The sequence below is a fragment of the Sapajus apella genome, unplaced genomic scaffold (assembly GCF_009761245.1).
Source record: "Sapajus apella isolate SASKATOON/1434 unplaced genomic scaffold, GSC_monkey_1.0 scaffold22, whole genome shotgun sequence".
In the NCBI taxonomy this organism is placed as follows: domain Eukaryota; kingdom Metazoa; phylum Chordata; class Mammalia; order Primates; family Cebidae; genus Sapajus; species Sapajus apella.
In genome coordinates this window covers 552,494-576,329 of record NW_022436962.1, presented here as the reverse complement: position 1 = coordinate 576,329, position 23,836 = coordinate 552,494, and the positions used below count along the sequence as shown (strand labels likewise).

Below are 23,836 nucleotides of genomic sequence, written 5' to 3'. Positions count from 1 at the left end.
TTTCCTTGAGACAACCATCATGTTTTGGTGGGCAGAAGTGCTTCATGTGTACTTCTCATTTTATCAGTAAATATTTAAAACACCAAGGTCTGAAAGGTCAAAATATTAAAAAATTAATAATTTTACTGTTTCATTACATTTTTTTTCTTTGAGTATAGAGTAGTACAGAATACAATTATTAGTAAATTTTAATACTATTGCTTTGTTTAGAGATAAGATACTGGCAGTGTAACAGCAGTTTACCTACTGTTCCTTTTGCATCATAGTATCAATGTCAACATAGTAAAAAAGGCAAATAATGCCTTATTATTTTGAAAATAATGTTGATCTTGTGGACCCTGTGAAAGGAGTTTTGGGACCTACCATCACCTTTTATTTGACAGGCCTATGGACCTATCTGCTGGCCTAGATCATTGAGGAACTAGAATCTGTAAGCTCTACTTTTTCAAAGACTGGCTAATGGTAACCTAGAATATGGAGCCCTATGTATCATTTTGTGGAACTTGTACTTCACTCTACGTGATAAAAAGCCAATGAAAATTTTAAATAAAAGAGTGACACCATTGGATTTGTATTTTAGGTATATCACTTTTACTGATGTGTGGAGACTGGATTTGTGATGGATAAGTCTGGAGACAAGTATATAAACTAGTTAGACAGCAGTTACAACCTGAGAAAAAGATAATGAGGGATTAACTTGGGAGTAGCATTAGTAATGAAAAGCGAAGATATTTATTTGAGAAATATTTAGGCCCTTGTTAGCAATACTTCATGATTGGCTTTGTGGAATAAGGGAATAAGGGCAATCATGGATGATTTCTGTTTTCAAGCCTGGGTGGATGATTCAGCCACTGAGATAAGAGAATAGAGGAGATGGTTAATTTATAGAGGGAAATGATGAATTGTTTGGTGTTTATTGACTTTGAGATGCTCAATATAAATTGTCAACATAGAATTTGATAGATAGTAGTCTAAATCTCAGGAATGAAGTTTGGGCTATGAATAAATATTAAAAGTTGTGAGCATTATCAAAGAGTACTAAGGATTAACACCCCTCCAACGCCAATTATTTTTCTAACCTTTCCTTCTAAACTTTTAAAAATGGTGACTACTTCAGTATCCACTTCACTTTCCAGTCACTGTTGTAATCTGACCGCTGATCTTATTCCTCTCAAATAGTTATCAGTATGACTTCCTTATTGCCAAATCCAGTAGACATTTTTAAGTTCTTTTTTTACTGACATCTCTGCTTCATTTGGAATTGTTTATCCACTCTCTCCTTGAAAATCTACACTGCTTAGCATTCATATGATAATGACAAGGTATATTTCCATAGCGTCTTAGCCATGCAAGGCCCGACAGAATTTATCCTAAGTCCACTGTGAGGAAATTAAAGCGTTTTGTATTTGTGTTAAAAACATTACTGTGTTCATAGTATAGAGTAAGATTTCTCAGCCCAAACAGTGTTGACATTTTGGACCAGGTAATTCTTTTCCTGTGCATTGTGGGATGTTTCTCAATATTCTTGGCTTCTACCCATTAGATGGCAGTAGCACTTATTCTCCTATCCCCAGTTGTGAAAAACAAAAATGTCTTCAGGCATTGCCACATGTTTTATTGGGCAGGGGGGCGGTGGGGTGCAAAATTGCTCCCAGTAGAGTACTACTTCCTCTTTCTCTATGTGCCTATGGTGACCTTGTTTGTGTCTCTGTTTATATTTACCATGGATATGAATGGAATAAGGTAAACCAAGCATACTGATTAGGAGTCTTTTGCCAGTGTTATTATTGACACCCTCAATTCACAAAATTCAAATTATCTGTATAAATATCTGTTTCAGAAGTTTGACACCAGCCCGGGCAACCAAGTGAGACCCTGTCTCTACAAAACAATAAAATAAAATAAATTAACTGGGTGTGGTGGCATGGCATGTACCTGTAATCTCAGCTACTCAGGAGGCTGAGGCAGAAGGATTGCTTGAGCCCAGGAGTTCAAGGGTTCTGTGAGCTATTATGATGCCACTGCACTCCAGTCTGCGTGACAGAACGAGACCCTGTCTCTAACTAAAATAAAAACAAGAAACTATCTGTTTTATCAAGTAGACTTAAGTTCCTAGAGGACAGTGCTTTCCATATTGTCTTATAAATGTTGGGTTGGATGAATTGAAAAGTGAGGGACATTTGAAACTCTAGGCATACTATGTTTCTATTTCATATTGATAGCAATGTTCTAAACATTTCCAGTAAAATTCAATGAATATGTTAAGAGCAAACTGTCTTATAGAACATTAAGTAGCCCAGGTTTGATTTAATTATTTTGCCATGTATTCGTTCCATATGAACTGCTTCTAAGGTGAGATGATATGGCTTTCCCAATAACTGCCACTTAAATGATAATTGTTTTATAAATATCTCAATTATCAAAATAAATTTTCAGTTGAGAATTGTTTAACTCAAAAACACTTCTTAGGCACTATGCTGTGGTACTTACTAAGTTAACTTTTTGGTAACTTATTGCTTTATTTCTGTTTATTTTATAATAAAAATAAAAGACTAGTATTTCAATTTTAAATTTAGGTATAAAATTTATTTAATTTATAAGTTAAAATTTACAGCTTTTTTGTTAGGACATGAACCAATGAGAGCACTTTCACCTTTTTAATAAATGCAGGTTTTGAAATAGCTGCAGTTTCTTTTTAATCAGCCTGAGCATCTTTTTTTAAAAAAAAAATACGGTATAATTTATAAAAAGTGAAATTCATTGTTTTTAGTGTATAGTTCTGCAAGTCGTGTAATGATCACCACAATTAAGATATGGAATCACCACAAAATTTCTCTCATGTCCCTTTCTAGACAACTCTTCATTTCCCCTTTAGGCCACTCTGGATATATTTCTGTGCTTATAATTTTTCTTTTTGTATATTTGGTTAGCTAGTAATAATAAAAGTTCAGTGACTTCAAGCAGTTGAAAATCATCTATGAACCTCTTTTTATAGATTTGTGTGTTAGATGTAACTGGAAGAGGAAGAACCAGAGGCAAGCTCAACACTTTAAAAGTATTTCCATGTTTCTTTGGAGTTCTATGCTTTGTTAATATGAGAATTATATACACAGTTGTAAATGAAGTTGCAACTTATTTTCATTATGTTAGTTATATTGAAATTATATTGAAAAACTCAAATCTTTTTATCTTCTTAGATATAAAGCAACATTTCATCAATGTGATGTTTGTAAGAAAATTTTTAAAGGCAAATCAAGTCTGGAAATGCATTTTCGAACACATTCAGGTAAAATTTAATGGGTAGTTTATATATATAAATATATTTTGTCTAATCAGAAGTAAAATGTAGGCATTTAAACTTTGTTGTTCTTGGTTAAATTTCTTTGGTTGTCCCCATTAAGATTGTTACTTATTATATTGAAGTTCATGCCATGACTAATCAATATTCTCATCTTCTATTCTCTATTATGTAAGCTTTAATACTTTTAAATATTTTATAAAACTTGGGAAAAATTTTCCATAGGATATTTACTCAACTTTTCGTTGTAATTACCCTTTTCTGATTGTTTTATGGTTCTTCCTTATTTCGCTTTCTGAAGGCTTTTCTTAAGCCTTCAGATTAAATTCCTTGTTATCTTTTATTTTCTTCACTTTTAAAAGAGTAATGCAAATATGACCTCATTGTCTTGTTTACCAAGTTACCATCCTGTAGTTTTCCTTTTTACCTAGCCGGTCATGATTTAGAGGTAGTTGTAGTAGAATGCTTTGCCTTACCTGCTTTCCAGAAGTTGTCATTTTCTAAATCTTTCTTTTTCCTCCTTGGGAATCCTATTACATTTTGAAATACAGAATACTTTAGATTCTTTCTTACATATTGTCTGAGTCCTTGTTTGCCTTTACATATAAATTAATATTTTTGAAATCTTTCTTTTTCCTTAAGAAACAAGCCCATTTATATATTTATGGATGCTTTGTTTTATATTCAATTTAGATATGGTCAAGATGCTATTCTGGAAGAGAAAAATAAGTGATTTCATGAATATTAGAATGGGAAATAACTGAATTTGGACTATATTAGTAGCAAATAGTTGCAATAAAGGATTTACCACTGATACAGTGCTGCTGTTAAAAGCAAAGTTACACCCCTCTCCAAATGAAAAAAAAAAAGCATAATTTGGCAGTGCATAAATAAAAGTATGAAATGAGGGAAAGAACTTAATGACATCTTCCATATCTTTTGTAAATAATTAACCTAATGGAACTCATGACTTGAAAGAGATGGTGAGCTTATAGAAAGTTAATTTGAAACCATTGATGAATTAAGACTTGTAAAACATCAAGCAGTTTTCCAGAGGAGAAATTTAGTGCTGACTACATTGCATCAGAATTTTTAAAAACACTGATTTATAATGATTGGTTGGTGACCAGTGACAATGTGGAACATCGATCTCCAGATATTTCACACTTAATTGATATTAGAGACAAGTCTCTCTTCCCTTTGAAAATTGAGGAAATGAGCTCTGTTATGGAATAAGACAAAGACTATGACTATTATGAAATGAAAGGGAAAAATAATAGAAGGCAAGAATCAACAAATACTTGTAAAGGGCTACATAGTAAATGTTTTAGGCTTTGCAAGCTAATAGTCTGTGTCGCAATCATTCAGCTCTGCTGTTGTGATGTGAAAGCAGCCATAGACAATGTATAAACAGATTAGCATGGCTATCTTCCAATAAAACTTTATTTACCGACTCCCAATCTAAAGTTACCAATAGTCTACCCAGACAGGACTTCACAGAGTGGTTTTTTTTCAAGAAGTGGTAACCATGTTCCCAAGTCCATTTTTGAGATTTATAGGTTCAGAAACTCAATTTTATCTGTGCATTGAGAGTTATAAGTATTGTGAGTAATTCTTCACAGTAAACACTGGGAATAGATTAACCAGAATGTTATTAATTTACCTTCTAGAAAATGAGATATTAATGTTTACTAGCTAGGGTGTCTTTATCAAGGAAGGAGAATGGCTGAATTTATTAATCAGAAGGAAAATTGCCAAATGTTAGTCTATCTAGAGAGTAAAATAATTTTATGAAATAGTTCATCTAGGAAGTGGTAAAGAATATTGAACCTTCCTTACCCTCACAGAAGGTGACCAGAAAAATTTTGTTCTTCAGATTTTTTTTTCTTAGGATACCCTTAGTGCATTATATATTTGCTACTAAATTTTTGTTTTTTAGAATTTCCTTAACTAGATTCCCTGTATACCTTTTTTTCTTCTGTTAGTATGTCATTTCTTTAGATCCTCATCTGGAGAAACAATAAAATGTGTTTGTTTCAGTTTTTGGCTAGTTCAGTACACCTAATTGCTTCAAATGAGTTTGTATAATCAGTGCATATCCTAGGGCTTGTGACGAGTTTGGCACTCAATAAGTATTTGTTGAGTAAATAAATGTATTATGTTCTCCCATGACTATTCTTTAATTTCTTTGATTTTTTTTTTTTAAGACAGAGTCTACTTCTATCACTCAGGCTAGAGTGTGCAGTGTTATGATCTCTACTCACTGCTACCTCTGCCTTCTGGGTTCAAGCGATTCTCCTGCCTCAGCCTCCCGAGTAGCTGGGATTACAGGCATCTGCCACTATGCCCAGCTAATTTTTTATTTTTAATAAAGATGGAGTTTCACTGTGTTGGCCAGGCTGGTTTCAAACTCCTGACCTCATGATCCACCTGCCTTGGCCTCCCAAAGTGCTGGGATTATAAGTGTGAGCCACTGCACCCCGCCCAATTTCTTTGATTTTTTTTTTAAACCACACAGTTAGATAAATTAGTTGGAAAATGTATATAAGATTTTCTTCTACAAACGGCTTATTCTAATCGTGAGTTTTGCTTGTGCAGTCCTCAGAATGTAGTGATTACAAGTGATTACCTCTATTCTTTAACAGTTGTCTTGTTGAAACATTTATTAAATTGGCATAAAGATGATCACAAATTTAGGACTTGATTTTAATGTTGACTGATTTTTTTATTCAAAGTGAATTTTTTGTAAGCTTTTTTTTTTATTGAAGTATAGCACACAAAGTGCATAAATCTCAAACAGCTCAATTAATTTTTATGAATGAATCCATCAATGTAGCCACATTGATGGATTAAAATATAAAATACTACCAAGTATTTTAGATCAAGATATAAAATACTACCAAGACTTCACAAGGGTTCTCCATGGCTCCTCCCAGTCAGTAACCTCCTTGCAAAGATAATGGCTATTTTGACTTATATTTTCAAATGTGATTATTATTATTGTCCCTTTGTGTTTTTATATAAATTTAAAAATAGTCTGTTAATTTCCACACACAAAAATACTTGCTGGGAATTATTGAAATTTCATTGAACCTGTGGTCAACTTTTCCTTAATTGATTTTCTTTACAACATTGTATCACCCAGTCTGTGAACAACTCCATTAATTTGTTTAGAGTTTTTTCAGAGATGTTTTGTGGTTTTCAGTGTAGCTATCTAACACATTTTGCATTAGATTTATACCTAGGTGTTTGATATTTTGGTATCAAATTTTAAACTTTTTTCAAATTTTATTTTTTATTTGTTTCTGGTATATAGGAAAAGAGTTCAGTTTGTTTATTGACTTTTTATCCAATGACCTTCCTAAATTCTCTTATTAATTTTTATAGTTTACGTCTCGCTTTTTTTTTGAATTTTCAAAGCATGCAAACAGGTCATCTGTAAATAATGACAGGTCATTTTACCCTTTAGTCTTTATAACTCTCTTTCTCTCTCTCTCTATCAATCTTTTGGGTTGGGAAGTACGACTGTATAGCTTTGGTCACATCTCCAGTAGAAACATTGATAGTAGACTTTATTTTCTTATTCTCATCTTCAAAGAAAAAGCTTTCAATAATTCACAATTAAATATGATTTTTACAGGTTTTGTTGTAGATAGTATTAGATAAGGAAATTACTATCTATTCCTGGTTTATTTTGAGTTTTTAACATAAATAGTTGTTGAATTTTATACTTTTTCTACATTGATTGAGGTGATCATATTTTTTATTTTATTACTGCGATAAACTATATGATTGATTTTTAAATATTAAACCTCATTTCTGGAATAAACCTAGACTGGTTTGATATAATATCTTACTAATGATATATTATCTTGTTCATCCTGTTCATGGTGTATTAAGGATATAACATATCCTGTTTATGCTGGGTGCTATGGCTCACCCTATAATCCAGGCACTTTGGGAAGTCGAGGTGGATGGTTTGCTTTAGCCCCAGAAGTTCAAGACCAGCCTGGGCAACATGGCGAAACACCTTCTATTACAAAAATTATAAAAATTAGCTAGATGTGGTGGCACATGCCTGCAGTCTGAGATACCTGAAAGGCTGAGGTGGGAGGATTACCTGAGCCTGGGAGATTGAGACTGCAGTGAGCTTGGATTACACCACTGCACTCCAGCCTGGGCGATGGAGTGAGAACTTGTCTCAAAAATAAAGAAAGAAACACACAAACAAATGTACAGATATACAAATAAATATATCCTCTTCATGATATAATGTCCTTTATAATTGAATTCAATTCCCTTATATTTTGTACATGTTTTTGTTTCACATGACATATTGCCTGTATCTTTTCCCTTGTAGTGTCCCTGACAGGCTGTGTTATTATAATTATCCTGGTCTCAAAAGGTGATTTGGGAAATAATTTATCTTTGTCAGCTATCTGGAGGAGTTTGTGTAAAATTGGCATAATTTCCTCATTAGTGTTTGGAAGAATTCACAGAATAAATTCCTAAGTTTGTTTTCTTTAGAGAAAGGTTTTTATTAAAGATTTTTTTAAGTGTGTTTTTTAAATTTCCATCTTAGTATGACAGTTAAAGAGCTGTCATATTTTTAATTTATTCACATTTAAGGAATTCTATTAATCTAAAATATGAAATCTATTGGCAGAATTTGGGGTATTTCTCTTTATAGCAATTGTGAATGGGAGTTTACTCATGATTTGGCTTTCTATTATTGGTGTATAGGAATGCTTGTGATTTTTGCACATTATTTTGTATTCTGAGACTTTGCTGAAGTTGCTTATCAGCTTAGGGAGATTTTGGGCTGAGACGATGGGGTCTTCTAAATATACAATCATGTTATATGCAAACAGAAACAATTTTATTTCCTCTTTTCCTATTTGTATACTCTTTATTTCTTTCTCTTGCCTGATTTCCCTGGCCAGAACTTCCAATACTATGTTGAATAAGAGTGGTGAGAAAGGGCATCCTTGTCTTGTGCCAGTTTTCAAAGGGAATGCTTCCAGCTTTTGCCCATTCAGTATGATATTGGCTGTGAGTTTGTCATAAATATCTCTTATTGTTTTGAGATACATTCCTTCAATACTTAGTTTATTGAGAATTTTTAGCAGGAAGGATATTGAATTTTATCGAAGGTCTTTTCTGCATCTATTGAGATAATCATGTGGTTTTTGTCATTAGTTTTGTTTATGTGATGGATTACGTTTATTGATTTGCATATGTTGAACCAGTCTTGCATCCCAGGGATGAAGCCTACTTGATCGTGGTGGATAAGCTTTTTGATGTGCTGCTGGATTAGGTTTGCCAATTTTATTGAGAATTTTTGCATCAATGTTCATCAGGGATATTGGCCTGCAATTTTTTTTGTTGTTGTTGTGTCTTTGCCAGATTTTGGTATCAGGATGGTGCTGGCCTCATAAAATGAGTTAGGGAGGAGTTCTTCTTTTTCTATTGTTTGGAATAGTTTCAGAAGGAATGGTACCATCTCCTCTCTGTACCTCTGGTAGAATATGGCTGTGAATCTGTCTGGTCCCAGGCTCTTTTTGGTAGATTATTAATTACTGGCTCAATTTCAGAACTTGTTACTGATCTATTCAGGGAATCGTCTTCTTCCTGGTTTAGTCTTGAGAAGATATATGTGTCCAGGAATTTATCCACTTCTTCTAGATTTTCTAGTTTATTTGTGTAGAGGTGTTTATAGTATTCTCTGATGGTAGTTTGTATTTCTGTGGGATCATTGGTGATATATTTTTTTTATTTTTTATTGTGTCGATCTGATTATTTTCTCTTTTATTCTATATTAGTCTGGCTAGCAGTCTGTCTATTTTGTTAATCTTTAAAAAAAAAAAAAAAAAAAAAGCAGCTCCTGGATTTTTTTTTTTTTTTTTTAAGTGTTTTTTATGTCTCTATCTCTTAGTTCTGCTCTGATCTTCGTTATTTCTTGTCTTCTGCTAGCTGTTGAATGTGTTTGGTCTTGCTTCTCTAATCCTTTTAATTGTGATGTTAGGGTGTTGATTTTATATCTTTCCCACTTTCTTCCGTGGGCATTTAGTGCTATAAATTTCCCTCCAAACACTGCTTTAGCTGTGTTCCAGAGATTCTGGTTCTTTGTGCCTTTGTTCTCATTGGTTTCAAAGAACTTATTTGTTTCTGCCTTAATTTTGTTATTTACCCAGTAGTCATTCAGGAGCAGGTTTTCAGTTTCCATGAAGCTGTGTGGTTTTGAGTGAGTTTCTTAATTTTTAGTTCTAATTTGATTGCACTGTGGTCTGAGAGACTGTTACAGTTTCTGTTTTTTTGCATGTGCTGAGGAGTGTTTTACTTCCAATTATGTGGTAAATTTTAGAATAACTGTGATGTGCTGTTGAGAAGAATGTATATTCTGTTGATTTGGGGTGGAGAGCTCTGTTAATGTCTATTAGGTCCACTTGGTCCAGAGCTGAGTTCAAGTCCTGAATATCCTTGTTAATATTCTGTCTCATTTATCTGCCTAATATTGACAATGGGGTATTAAAGTCTCCCACTATTATTGTGTGGGAGTCTTAAGTCTCTTTGTAGGTCTCTAAGAACTTGCTTTATGTATCTGGGTGCTCCTGTATTGGGTGCATACATATTTAGGATAGTTAGCTCTTCTTGTTGCATTGATCCCTTTACCATTATGTAATGGCCTTCTTTGTCTTTTTTGATCATTGTTAAACTCTGTTTTACCACAGACTAGAATTCAAATTCCTGCTTTTTTTTTTCTGCTTTCCATTTGCTTTGTAAGTATTCCTCCACCCCTTTATTTTGAGCCTATGTGTGTCTTTGCATGTGAGATGTGTCTCCTGAATAGAGCATACTGTTTGGTCTTGACTCTTTATCCAATTTGCCAGTCTGTGTCTTTTAATTGGGGCATTTAGCCTGTTTACATTTACAGTTAATATTGCTATGTGTGAATCTGATCCTGTCATTATGATGCTAGCTGGTTATTTTGCCCATTAGTTTATGCGGTTTCTTTGTAGTGTTGATTGTCCTTGCAATTTGGTATGTTTTTGCAGTGGCTGGTACCAGTTTTTTTCTTTCCATATTTAGTGCTTCCTTCAGGAGCTCTTGTAAGGCTAGTCTGGTGGTGACAGAATCTCTCAGCATTTGCATATCTGTAATGGTTTTTATTTCTTCTTTGCTTATGATGCTTATTTGGCTGGATATGAAATTCTGAGTTGAAAATTGTTTTTTTTCCAATTTTAGTATATGTGCTACCGAAGCAAGCATGTTTTTCTTTTCTGAGAATGTTGAATATTGGTCCCCACTCTTTTCTGGCTTGTAGAGTTTCTGCAGAGAGATCTGCTGTTAATCTGATGGGGCTTCTCTTTGTGGGTAACCTGATTTTTCTCTCTTGCTGCCCTTAACATTTTTCTTTCATTTCAACTTTGGTGAATCTGTCAGTTCTATGTCTTGGGGTTGCTCTTCTTGAGGAGTGTCTTTGTGGTGTTCTCTGTATTTACTGAATTTGAATGTTGGCCTTTCTTGCTAGGCTGGGAAGTTCTCTTGGATAGTATCCTGAAGTGTGTTTTTCAAGTTGGTTCCATTCTCCCTGTCACTTTCAGGTACACCAATCAAAAGTAGGTTTGGTCTTTTCACATAATCTCATCCTGCTTGGAGGCTTTGTTTTTTCTTTTCATTCTTTTTTTCTCTAATCTTGTCTTCATGTTTTATATCATTAAGTTGATCTTAAATCTCTGATATCCTTTCTTCCACTTGATCAATTCAGCTATTGATACTTGTGTGTGCTTCACAAAGTTCTCATGCTGTGTTTTTCAGCTCCATCAGATCATTTATGTTCTTCTTTAAACTAGTTATTCTAGTTAGCAATTCCTCTAACTTTTTTTCAAGGTTCCTAGCTTTCTTGCATTGGGTTAGAACTTTAGCTCCTTTAGCTTGGAAGAGTTTGTTATTACCCACCTTCTGAATCCTCCTTCTGTCAATTCGTCAAACTCATTCTCAGTCAAGTTTTGTTCCCTTGCTGATCAGAAGTCGTGATTCTTTGGAGCAGAAGAGGCATTCTGGTTTTTGGAATTTTCAGCCTTTTTGTGATGGTTTTTCCTCATCTTCCTAAATTTGTCTATCTTTGGTCTTTGATGTTGGTGACCTTTGGATGGGGTTTTTGTGTTTACATCCTTTTTGTTGATGTTGATGCTATTCCTTTCTGTTTGTTAATTTTCCTTGTAACAGGCCCCTCTGCTGCAGGTCTGCTGGAGTTTGCTGGAGGTCCACTCTAGACCTTGTTTTCCTAGGTATCGCCAGCAGAGACTTCAGAACAGCAAAGATTGCTGCCTGTTCCTTCCTCTGGAAGCTTCATCCCAGAGGAGCACCCACCAGGTGCCAGCCAGAACTCTCCTGTATGAGATGTCTGTCAATCCCTGGTGGGAGGTGTCTCCCAGTCAGGAGGCACAGGGATTAGGGACCCACTTGAGGAGATAGTCTGTCCCTTAGCAGAGCTTGAGTGGTGTGCTTGGAGATCTACTGCTTTCTTCAGAGTCAGCAGGCAGGAACGTTTAAGTCTGCTGAAGCTGTGCCCACAGCTGCCTCTTCCCCCAGGTACTCTGTCCCAGGGAGATGGGAGTTTTATCTATAAACCCCTGACTGGGGCTGCTGCCTTTCTTTCAGAGATGACTTGCCCAGAGAGAAAGAGTCTAGAAGGGCAGTCTGGCCATAGCCGCTTTGCTATGCTATGTTGAGTTCTGCTAGTCCAAACTTCCAGACCTGTCAGGGGAAAACTGCCTACTGAAACCTTAGTAATGGTAGACCCCTCCCACTACCACCACCAAGCTTGAACATTCCAGGTGGACTTCAGACTGCTGTGCTGGCAGTGAGAATTTCAAGCCAGTGGATCTTAGCTTGCTGGGTTCGGTGGGGGTGGGATCTACTGAGCTAGAATGCTTGGCTCCCTGGCTTCAGCTCCCTTTCCAAGGCAGTGAACAGTTCTGTCTCACTGGCATTCCAGGAACCACTGGGGTATGTAAAAAAACTCCTGCAGCTAGCTCGGTGTTGGCCCAAATGGCTGCCTAGTTTTGTGCTTGAAACCCAAGGCCCTGGTGGTGTAGTTACATTACATACCTCATTTTTAATTTTTTATTTCCTTTATACTTCAGTTAAAAATATTTTCTAATGTCTATTCTATGTTATTCTCTCCTGGTCTGTGGGGTGCAAAGACCATGGGAAAAGCTTAGTGTCTGGGCTGGAATGCAGCTTTCCTCATGGCACAGTCCCTCGGGGCTTCCTTAGGCTAGAAGAGGGAGTTCCCCAGCCTCTTGCACTTCCCAGATGAGGCAACACTCTACCCTGCTTCAGCTCACCCTCTGTGGCTGCACCACTGTCTAACTAGTCCCAATGAAATGAGCCAGTTACTTCAGTTGGAAATGCAGAAATTACCCACCTTCTGCATTGATCTTGCTGGGAGCTGCACAACAGAGCTGATCCTATTTGGCCATCTTGCCAGCCACCAGCTTCTTCTTTTTTTTTAATTTGCCTTTCCCTGCCTCTTTCATGTGGATGCCTAAGTTGTTAAGTTTTTGTATTTGTTATTATTGTCTGTATTTTAAAGCCATGTTATCCTCTAAATACTGCTTTAGTTACATTCTATACCTCATTTTAATTTCATATTTCTTTATAATTCAGCTAAACATATTTTCTAATGTCTATTCTAAATTATTATCTCATTAATGGTTTACTTCAAATTGTATTAGCCAATTACGAAATATTTGGGGATTTTCTACGCAAGTTTATGTTATTGATATCTAGTTTAATTCTATTCTTGTCAGAGAAGATACTCTATTTAAACATTCTACATTCTTGATTTTTTTACTACTTATTGTGTAAGTTACTGAGGGATTTATGTTAAAATCTCTACTGTAACCATGATTGTAAATTCTTTATTTCTTTTTTTTTCTATTTTTTGCTTTATGTATTTTGTTACATTATTAGATATAGGTATATATATAAATATATCTAATATACATTAGATATGATTCGTCATATCTTTCTGTTGAACAGTCTTTTATATCATTATAAAATGTTGCTCTTTATTATGGGATAAAGATTTACTAGCACTCTTTTGGATACTTTTATATGACATATTTTTTCTTTTACTTCCAAGCCTTCCTTGGACTTATATTTAAAATGTGTATCTTTTGGTATTGTTTAATTATCTATTTTGATTATCTTTGTTTTTTATATTAGTATGTTTAGTTCATTTATATTATATGTGATCTCTCATTTATTTGGGCTTGAATATATCATCATGGTGTTTACACAATTGATTCCTTGATGCTTTTTTCTCTTGTCTTCACTTGGTTTATAATCATTAAATATTGTTTTTGTCATTTTTCCCTCAATTAGCTTCTTAATTATGTGTTTCATTAATCTTTTAGTGGTTAATGAAGATAACAATGTACATTCTGAAATTGTTAGAGTCTCCCTTACCTTCTAGAAAAGATAAATATAATAATTGAAACTATTCATCACTTTACAGAAACTGCAAATACCTTCTAACACCTTTATCTTTCTTATCCCTTATGTATTGCATGTATTTTAATTCTTCATGTCTCTTAAAACACAAAGACATTACTTTTTTATTTTAAATAATCAATATTATTTAGATTTAACCATATATTCATTCTTTACTGTTTACTGTTCTTCCACCTGGAATTATTTTCCTTATGCATGAAAAGTTGCCTTCGATGCAATCTGTTGGCACTATATTATTTGTTTGAAAGTGTTTCTATTTTACCTCACAGGTAATATTTTTTCTGACTGTAAAATTTATGTTAGCAGCTTTTTTCATTTGGCATTTCAGATAGGTTATTTTTGGTTTTTGAGCTTGTTTTGCTTTTATTGAGAAAATATACTGTCAGTCTTATTGTTGCTCATTTGAAAGAAATGTCTCTTTTTAATTAGTGACTTTTTTAGATTTTTCTGTTTTTGGTTTTCAGTGATTTTACTATAGTGTGCCTTGCTTTGTGTGTGTTTTTGTGTGTGATTTTTGTTTTTTGTATTTTGCAAGGTTTATAGTGTTTACTGAATCTGTGTCTTGATGTCTTTCTTTTGTTGGAAGATTCTTAGCCATTTTCTTTTCAAATATTGCTGTTGCCTGTTCTCTGTCTTCTCTCTGAGACTCCAATTACATGTACATTCAACATCTTCACTTATCTCTTCTAGAGCTTCCTTTTCTTCCCCATAGATTCCAGTCTCTGGCAAAATTTACTTTTCCTGTATTTTCCTGTACATATTAATCATACCGATTTTGATGTCCCAGTCTTATATGTATAATATTTGCTTTGGGTGTATCTATTGCATTTTTTCCCCTCTCTTGGCATTTGATCATTTGGTTCTGTTTCTTGGCATACCTGGTCACTTTGTATTGAACTTTAGATTTCATGAGTTAAAAAATACAGAAGCTCTTCAAGATGTATACCTTCCAGGTAGATTTAATTTTGTCTTACAAGCAAATAGAATATGAGATGACTTTGTTCTATTTCTTGCTACTTCTGATCTGCCCTTCTCCTACTAGTTCATCATTGTATTGGGGTCTCAACTAAAAACATGGTGTTTTTACCAGAGCTCCTCACTGGTGAGTCCTGAACTCTAATCTCTGTCTCCCAGTATTCTTGGGATTGCTGAAATATTGGTCAGCCCTGTAGCCTTCTGACTCTTGGTTTCCAGCTGTCTCACTCAGAAAATGTTCCTTTTAATAGTTGGCAAATACAGATATTTCTGTTGATTTCTCTGTTGTTCCTTCCTTTTAAGGCTCCTGACCCTTTAAATCTTTGTAGTCTCAAACTCCAACTTTTATCTTCCCATTCCAATGAGATTTCCTCAAGCACTGGGCTGCAGCTTGGCCTCTATTTCTCCATAGACTGAATCTAAAAGTGCACTGAGGAGAAAAGAAAGCACCTGTATACCTTCCTATGTCACCAGACTTTGCCACCTTAGGTTCTGGCTTACTTGGCTGTGCTTTGATGCCTGCAAAGAGTAATTTTGGGGGGGGTTTATTCTTAAAAAATCTTTTGTCTTTCCCCCCTCATCATTAAGATGTATGATATGATATAAACTACTTTATAAAGTCTGAAATAAGTCTCAATGTACACTTTTCACACACCAATTTTTTTATATCTAAAGAAACCTGATTCCATAGATGACATTTTTAAATTCTAAAGGCTCATAGATTCTACAATTTTAGCTAATGGTTTACATCTCTTTGAGTATTGTTTTATTTCCTTCTACTCTTAATGCCCCTTTCTGTACATCCTTAAAGGGACCTTCCCTTGGTTGCCTTATGTCTCTGATTTATGATCTTGAGATGAATTCTACTTGCATTATTGTTGTTATATACAAAATCTTACTATAAAACTCTCATTGTAGAAAGCATGTTTCTTTAATCTGTATTTTTTTCATTAAGTTGGTAGTTTTCACCTTTTCTACTATCTATCTTTAAGCACTCTAGATTTGCTCTTTACATTTAATATGTTAACATTTTCTTTATGAACTTTCATCTTTTTACAAACCTAAACTGATTTTTCTACTGAAAATGACAGTTGTTTAAAATGATAATGGAAACTTCTCAAAGAACTATGCCTATCTGGATTGCAGTTTTCTAAAAGTATTTGTTACACACTAGAACTGACTGAATTATGATTCTAAGTTGAAAAACATCATTGTATTTATAAAACATTTTAATTGGAGATGCTCAAGGACCATCATGGCTGGTCAGAGAACACTCAAAACTTAAACTCCTATCTTTAAAAGTAAACTGTGTGCTTCTTGGTGGTGTTAGTATTGCTGTGGTTGTGTTTTTATTTTAAAAAAAATTATAGAATGCTCATTGCATGACAAGTATTGATGCCAGGGAGTTATGGAAAGCAATTAAGAGTTCTTGCATTTTGGAAGTGTAAGGTTCGTTGTTTTCAAAGCACTCTCCTCTGAGCTTTTTCATATTATCTCTGATTATAGGCATTCACTTGTAAAATCATATGTTAGATGCCGTGTGTTCTATACACAGTAAAAATACTTTTTATGGGCTGGGCACAGTGGCTCACGCCTGTAATCTCAGCACTTTGGGAGGCCAAGGCGAGTGGATCATGAGGTCAGGAGTTGAGACCAGCCTGACCAACATGGTGAAACCCCGTTTCTACTAAAAATACAAAAATTATCCTGGCCTGGTGGCACATGCCTGTAATTTCAGCTACTCAGCAGGCGGAGGCAGGAGAATCACTTGGACCTGGGAGGCAGAGGTTGAAGTGAGCCGATATTGTGCCACTGCACTCCAGCCTGGGTGACAGAGCAAGACTCTGTCTCAAAAAAAAAAAAAAAACTTTTTCTGAAAAATTAATTATCTATGTAATGTATTACTTCATGTCTCACTACCTTGTGCTAATGACATAGGTAATAATGTTAGTCCAGAAAGAAGTAGAAATTCAATAGTACCAGGTACTCATCCTCCCAGTCTGTCTAAATTTTCTGGTAGTGGGATTTGAAAGTTCCAATTGGCTGCAAAATATTTAACAATAATATTTAACAAATAATAGTTTGATATTAGTGATTCAACTTGAAGATGTAATTATCTTTTAATTTACTAGGAAAATGGATGACGTTTCAAATGGAGAGATGAGAAGAAAATATGCCTTTGTGTCTACTGTAGTATTAGTGTTTCTGGATATATTAGTTTTCTATTGCTGCTGTTATCAAATCACCACAAATTTGGTGGCCTAAACAATACAAATTTATTACCGCATAGTTCTTTAAGTCAGAAATCTGACACCAAGCTAAAACCTAAGTGTTTGGTAGGGCCGGATTTCTTTCCAGGGGCTACAGGGAATAATTAGTTTCCTGCTCATTCAGGTTATTCACATGATTCCATTATTGGAGTTGTAGGACCAGGACTGAGATTCTCATTTTTTTGCTTATTGTAAACTGAGAGCCTTTCACAGCTTATAGTGGCCGCAATATTCCTTATGTTCCAGCTCCCTCCTTCCATTTTCAAAGCTAACAATTCCTGATTGAGTTCTCATGTTACATTTCTCTGACTCCTTCTTCTTCAGTTATTGGCCATCTTTTACAACTACTGTGATTAGATTTGACTCACCTGTGTAAGCCTGTTGATCTGCCTATTTCAAAGTCTTAACTCTTAATCCAGTCTGCAAAGTCTCTTTTACCATGTAAGGTAACATATCTATAGCCTCTGGGGACTAGAGTATGTACATCTTTGATAGGCCATTATTCTGCCTACCACACTGTCTAACCCAGGAATTTATAATGTTTTATATAAAACAAAACAAAACTACAGTGTGAGAGCCTGACTCAGGGAGAACTAAAAACTGGTCCAGCTTCTTTATTCTTTCCACTGAACAACTCTTCTTATTTTGACCTCAGGCTAGAGATGACTACTTCTCCTGTAATCCAAGGAACCAGGCTAATTAGAGTTGCTATTTTAGTTTTTATCCTCCTTGGGTGAGGGAGGCAGTCAAATGTTTTCACTTACAAACCTTTTTGAGGGTTATGGGAATAAAAGTAAGTAATAATAATAGTTTACAAGTGCTTTTACGTACTAGGTGCAGTGCTAAGCCCTATTACTCCACTTTCTCTTTTATTCCATTTACCAACTCTGTGAGGTAGGTACCATTATTATTCCACATTACAGATAAGAAAACTAGGCATAGAAGTTGGGTAGCTTGCTCAATGTTTGGCTAGTTAGTATTATAGCCAGAATTCAAACCCAGATCTTTTTGATGTTTAAGCTTATTATTTTTACCAGTTTACTATACTGTCTGTATTTTGTGATAATATACAGTATTATTGCCATCATCATGTTCTTGCAAGTATTTACATTGGAAGTTTGCTACTTGAAGTTGTTGTCTTATCAGGTTGAGTACTTTTTTCATTTAATTATATTCTTGTTCATACAGGTGAAAAACCATACAAGTGTCAAATTTGCAATCAGTCTTTTAGAATTAAGAAAACATTAACAAAGCACCTGGTTATTCATTCTGATGCCCGACCTTTCAACTGTCAGCATTGTAATGCAACATTTAAGCGGAAAGACAAGCTGAAATACCATATTGACCATGTTCACGAAATAAAATCTCCTGATGATTCTCTCAGTACTTCTGAGGAAAAACTTGTATCCTTGCCTGTAGAGTACTCATCTGATGATAAAATCTTTCAAACAGAAACAAAACAATATATGGAACAGCCCAAAGTTTATCCATCGGAAGCCAAGACGATGTTACAGAATGTATCTGCTGAAGTATGTGTTCCAGTAACGCTGGTTCCCGTTCAGATGCCTGACACTCCGAGTGACCTAGTGCGTCATACTACCACACTCCCGCCATCTTCCCATGAGATTCTGTCACCACAGCCACAATCATCTGATTATCCACGAGCAGCGGATTTAGCTTTTCTGGAAAAATATACTCTTACTCCTCAACCTGCAAATATAGTTCACCCAGTTCGACCTGAACAAATGCTAGATCCTAGAGAACAGTCTTATCTTGGAACATTACTGGGCCTTGATAGCACTACTGGTGTTCAAAATATTTCTACTAATGAGCATCATTCATGAGTAAATCTAAACATTCCACAGATTTTTGGATGGTTATATGCTAACGGTAGAGCTGATAGCTTTTAAATTTGTGGGGCTGCTATTTTCTCATTTTTCCTAGTTTCTCAAGTCCTCAGAATAGTTTCAAATCAAGAAAACTCTGTGTCTCTGTTTATTGAACGTGAATATTTGGACAACATTTCTGGCCTAATATTGGAAGTATACATTTCTGTGATTTTTAAAGATTATTTAGTGCTATCTTTTCATAGTTTCTTAAATTTTTCACAATTATTAGCTGCTGATGTTATGGAAGTATTTTTTTTAATCATCAGTGAAAATTTTTATTCTTCTTTAGTCTCATTCCTCTCCTTCTTACTTCCCCGTCTTACAAACAAGTTTGAGGACCATGTAGCCTTTAAGAAGGAATTAAGAGTATACTGATAATGCAACTGTTTCTTATCCTGATTTAAGATTTGTTATTACTTTATACAAATTTTTTAAATTGAAATTAGGAATTTGAATTTGCACCAATGTCTTGAATATATCTGTGTTTTCCTTCTATTAATCCATAATTTTAGGTTATCATTATCCTTTGGACTTTTGATATACTCAGAGCCAGAAAGTGTAACTAATGTGAGATTAGCTGTTAAATGTAGGATTGAAATTAGCTGTTAAATGTAGAATTGAAATAATAATCCAGGTAATTGATTTTTGCCTATATTTCAATTGTTATGAATAAGACAGGCAAACACAGGTTTGCGTATTAAATTATACAAGCTGAAAATGTGTTACAAGAAAAAATACGACAGTTTTAACTAGATGTTTTTCAATATAAGTTCATCTTTTGTACTTTACTTTTTATTTAAGAAATATTAACAGTATAACAGCATCTATATTCATCTCACTAAGGAAAGAGCAGTTGTAACTAATTAATGAAATTTAATTAAATATGCTACTTTTGGTTTCACTTACTTGGCTGATAGAAACTCTGGGAAACATAACCTAGATATTTTGTTTTCAATTATTAGAAAAGGTGCCAAACAGATTATGAAATTTGTGCCTAATTTAACTTAACATTGTTTAATTAAATGGAACTACTACTTATGTACAGATTTACATGCAATCCAGATCTTTAATTTTTGCCTTCACAAAAGCATAATGTCTGTAATTACTTTTAATTTTTATTTCTGTATGAGACAAAAGTTGAGGACTTGATGAAAGGAAATAGCAGTTACAGCAAAACCTCAATGATTAAAATTGAGGAAAAAGTCAAAATTATAAAATACCTTTAAAGACATGCACTTTCCATATTTTCAAGTCAATTTTAACTAAAAACTAAGATAATGTTTCCTAGTAGAGTTGCTTGAAGATTAGACTAGACAGGGTTGATTTATTATTAGCATGTCATTTGTACATAAACTACTAGAAAATAGCAGTTTTAAAAGTTTTCTATTTCAGTTTTGTTTACACTCCTAATTGCTTTAAGCACTTTTTGTGTGTGTGTAAACTGTAAAGTCTGGCCCAGCCCTTGTGAAAAAAATCACAAATAAAATAATGAAGTTTTAATGAATAAAGTTTAACCAGTGGTTTAATGGTGGAAACTGTTTGCTGAAGCACTTAAGAAATAAAGGTACTTTACAGCAACATTCGCCATACTAGTGAAGATAAAACAAAAGAAATATTGAAAATTGAGGCAGTTAACCAAAGTAGCTCATATAAACAATAAAAACAGTCAGAGTTTAGCCTCATTTATCAAGGTTTGGTTGTAATTGTCTTAAGACTAGTAGACATACTTACTCTGTTCTCCTTTTTAAAACCTTATTTCTTTGTGTGGAAATGTTATATCTGGGGTACTTACATGATTGAGCTTGACTATATGAGGTACTGTTAGTCTGTTAACGTCTTTCAAATTGACTTTAAAAAATACATATCTTTATGATTTTTGTCATAAAGACTGACAAGTTTATAATTAAAAATCTTACTATAATGAAAAGAAATCATACATAAAATGTAGCCTGCCTTACATATAAGCTAATGTAGAAAAGTTTAGACTTATAAAAAGGCAGATAGTATATATATATTTATATACATGTATGTATATGGTATATTATACATTTGGTGGTAAAAAAAGAAGATACTGCATTTTCACATTGAAAAGAATACTTTGATTTTAGGGTTCTTTTAATAATAATGTCCTAATGCTTTAAATATATGATTTATTTGTAGGAATTGGTTTACATAGAACTTTTTTGGAATACATCTCTTGTGTAAAGTGAAATATAATTATATAATTGTATTTAGTTACTATTGTAGATAACTTAAACTTGAGTAGTGATTGTTTTATAAAATGCTTTTATATACATTATCTCATTTGAACCTCATACCAGCCCTGAAATAGAAAGAACAAGCCAAATTCCCACTTTAGAGATAAAGAATTTGAGGTTAAGATAAAAGGACTCATTTAAGCTCACATGGTCAGTAAGCGGCAGAGCTACTAGTAGGGAAAGAAGAAAGCTACTTAATGAATGCTACTATGTGACAGGTACTACATTCTGTCATTTAATCTTAACCTAGTCTGAGGGATACATAATATAATTTTTATGAATAAGTAGACTCAGTCGATGATCAAAAACAACAACAAAACAACAAAAACAAAATGAAACTAATCTGCTGCCTCTAATTTCCAAAAATGTAAGAAATTTTACAATTGTGAAAACCTCATGGATTTGGGCAAACTGAATGTATATAGGCTTTTGACAAAAGTTGGCACAAAAAGTATAAAAGGAGGCCTATGCTTTTCAGTTGACCTTTTGTAATATTTGATTTAGAGTATTTTGGACAAATGCTCTATAACTAATCCTTTTATTTTGTAACTGTACTTAAAATTTTGACTGTTGCAACTAAGTTTAGCCTCATTCAGAATTTTTTTTTTATTTTGCGAGCATAATTTATTGTTTTAAATTAATTTTTTAGCAGATAGCAGTTAGCACTTAATCTGTAAACTGAATAATTTATCAAGTGCAGAAATGTGTTAATCTAATGGGTTTTGACTTAAATGCACCAAAGATTTTTAGTAGGTATTAGTTTAAAAGAATTTAAATTCTTTCTTGTTTGAATAACTATTTGTCCAAAGAAGCATAGTTGAAGTCCTAGAATAATGGATTTTTTTTAAAAAAAAGTCATTAGTTTGAATACTGAGATTGAGTATTGTTTGTGTTTATATGTATAAAAATAGGAGCAGAAAAAAATACTCTGGGAATAGTCATACTGACAAACCAATTATTAGTGAGAATATTATTTTCCTCAGTTTAATTAATGCAATGTTATGTGAACACTACTAAATGCTAAATAAGCCTATTTTTTACACTACGCTATCAAAATAATTTTTGCCTTTGAATTTTTTTAAGTCAAGTTGAGGTTATTTTTGTAAGAAATTTCACCTTTTTTTTTTTTTTTTTTTTGGCAGCCTAAAATAACATGTAAGATTAGGGGTTGGTCCTTATGCCAGCAGGATTTAACCAGCTGTAAAGGTAGTCTTTGCATGCATTTACGTAATTAAAACATTTATTGCTGGGAGAATAGGAGTAGCAAAAATATGGTTTTAAATTGGTGCTTTATTAAGTGACTTCCTTTTAGGCAATGGCAGGTCATGAAATAAGTACACTAATATAATTTTCTATCAACCTTAAAAAGTGTCAAAGCATCTTTGTAGGGTGACTATAAACTTCTAATTAAGGGCTAGTAAGTAGTTATCATTGGTTGCTTTTCAGTATAATTGCAAGCAAATTAAAAACACAGTTAAAATGATATGTTTATAAGCTTGAATTTTCTTCCTACCATATCACCCTTATATGTCATTGATGAAACATCAGATTTTGAGCAGTAGCTCTTTGACAGTGTCCTTTTATACTCAGCCTTTTCTGCATTGAATGCTTTGTGCCTTTTCAATGTGTTGTAGTTGCTTAGAGTTGATTCTGCTGGCTAGACTGTACTGATTAATTTTTTTTATTTTTTTGGTTATGGGTCTTATGATTGTGTTGCCTGCTGGTTGGGCAATTTTTTTTTTTTTAGGTTGCTTTATGTTTATATAGGCAAATTGGCACTAAGTATTGGTGTGAATATTTGTTTTTATGATTTATATATCATTTTTAAAATCTCTGTTGTGGCCTTTATAGTTACTGTGAAGCCGCTCTTGGGCCTGTCTCTAGATGCTTAGAGGAATCTGACAAGTAAAATAAAATGAGTAGTGTGTCTGCATCTGTGTCTCTGTTTATCTCTCTTTTAAATAACCAGTAACCATAACTACACAGCTCTGCACTGAATGACCTTATTTCAGTTTGCCTAAAACTGAACAAGAGGTGATGGTTTGAGATGAGTTTCTCATTAGGAGCAGCAACATCCCAACCAATATATAATGAGTTGATAAACTCAGGAAAAATTAGGACTTTAAAGAAAGTTGTATTTGGATATTCTAAGATTCAGTGCCAAATTTAAAATGCCTAAAAATGTATTCTTTAATAAGGAACAAGTAGCATTTCTAAAACTTTAAGTAGTGTTATAGTAAATGTTACTTGCTGTTAGAGTGAATAATGGATAATGTGAGAATAAATTTCTAAACAATTTCTAGAAACTAGACAGTTCTTCCTTATATCCTACCCCTTTCCACATTTCTCTCTTGATATAGTCTGCCATGTGAGGTTTTTTGTTTGTTTGTTTGTTTGAGGGTAGAGGGAATCCTCTCATTATTTCCTCTAAAATTATTTTTACTTAAGAAACCTTTTCCCTATAACCTTAGCATGCTTTCTGCTCTTTCTCTTTGGAAGTGGCATTAATAAGATAGGTATAATAGGACTAAGATGTGTGGAACATGAGAAGAGGAAGGTTGTTTTTTTTTTTTTTTTTTTGAGATGGAGTTTCGCTCTTGTTACCCAGGCTGGAGTGCAATG

At 33.8% G+C, this 23,836-nt stretch overlaps 1 protein-coding gene across 2 annotated transcripts in view; it reads left to right on the top strand.

Annotated features, from left to right (window-relative positions):
* ZBTB41 (zinc finger and BTB domain containing 41) overlaps nucleotides 1-23,836 on the top strand; it is a 54,456-nt gene that overhangs the window by 29,630 nt on the left and 990 nt on the right. For both annotated transcript variants that reach the window (XM_032288616.1, XM_032288617.1), the window contains exons 10-11: nucleotides 3,198-3,286; nucleotides 18,256-23,771. In XM_032288616.1, the coding sequence (XP_032144507.1) occupies nucleotides 3,198-3,286; nucleotides 18,256-18,911 (745 nt within the window). In that variant the 3' untranslated portion in view covers nucleotides 18,912-23,771. The remainder of the gene's footprint in view (nucleotides 1-3,197; nucleotides 3,287-18,255; nucleotides 23,772-23,836) is intronic.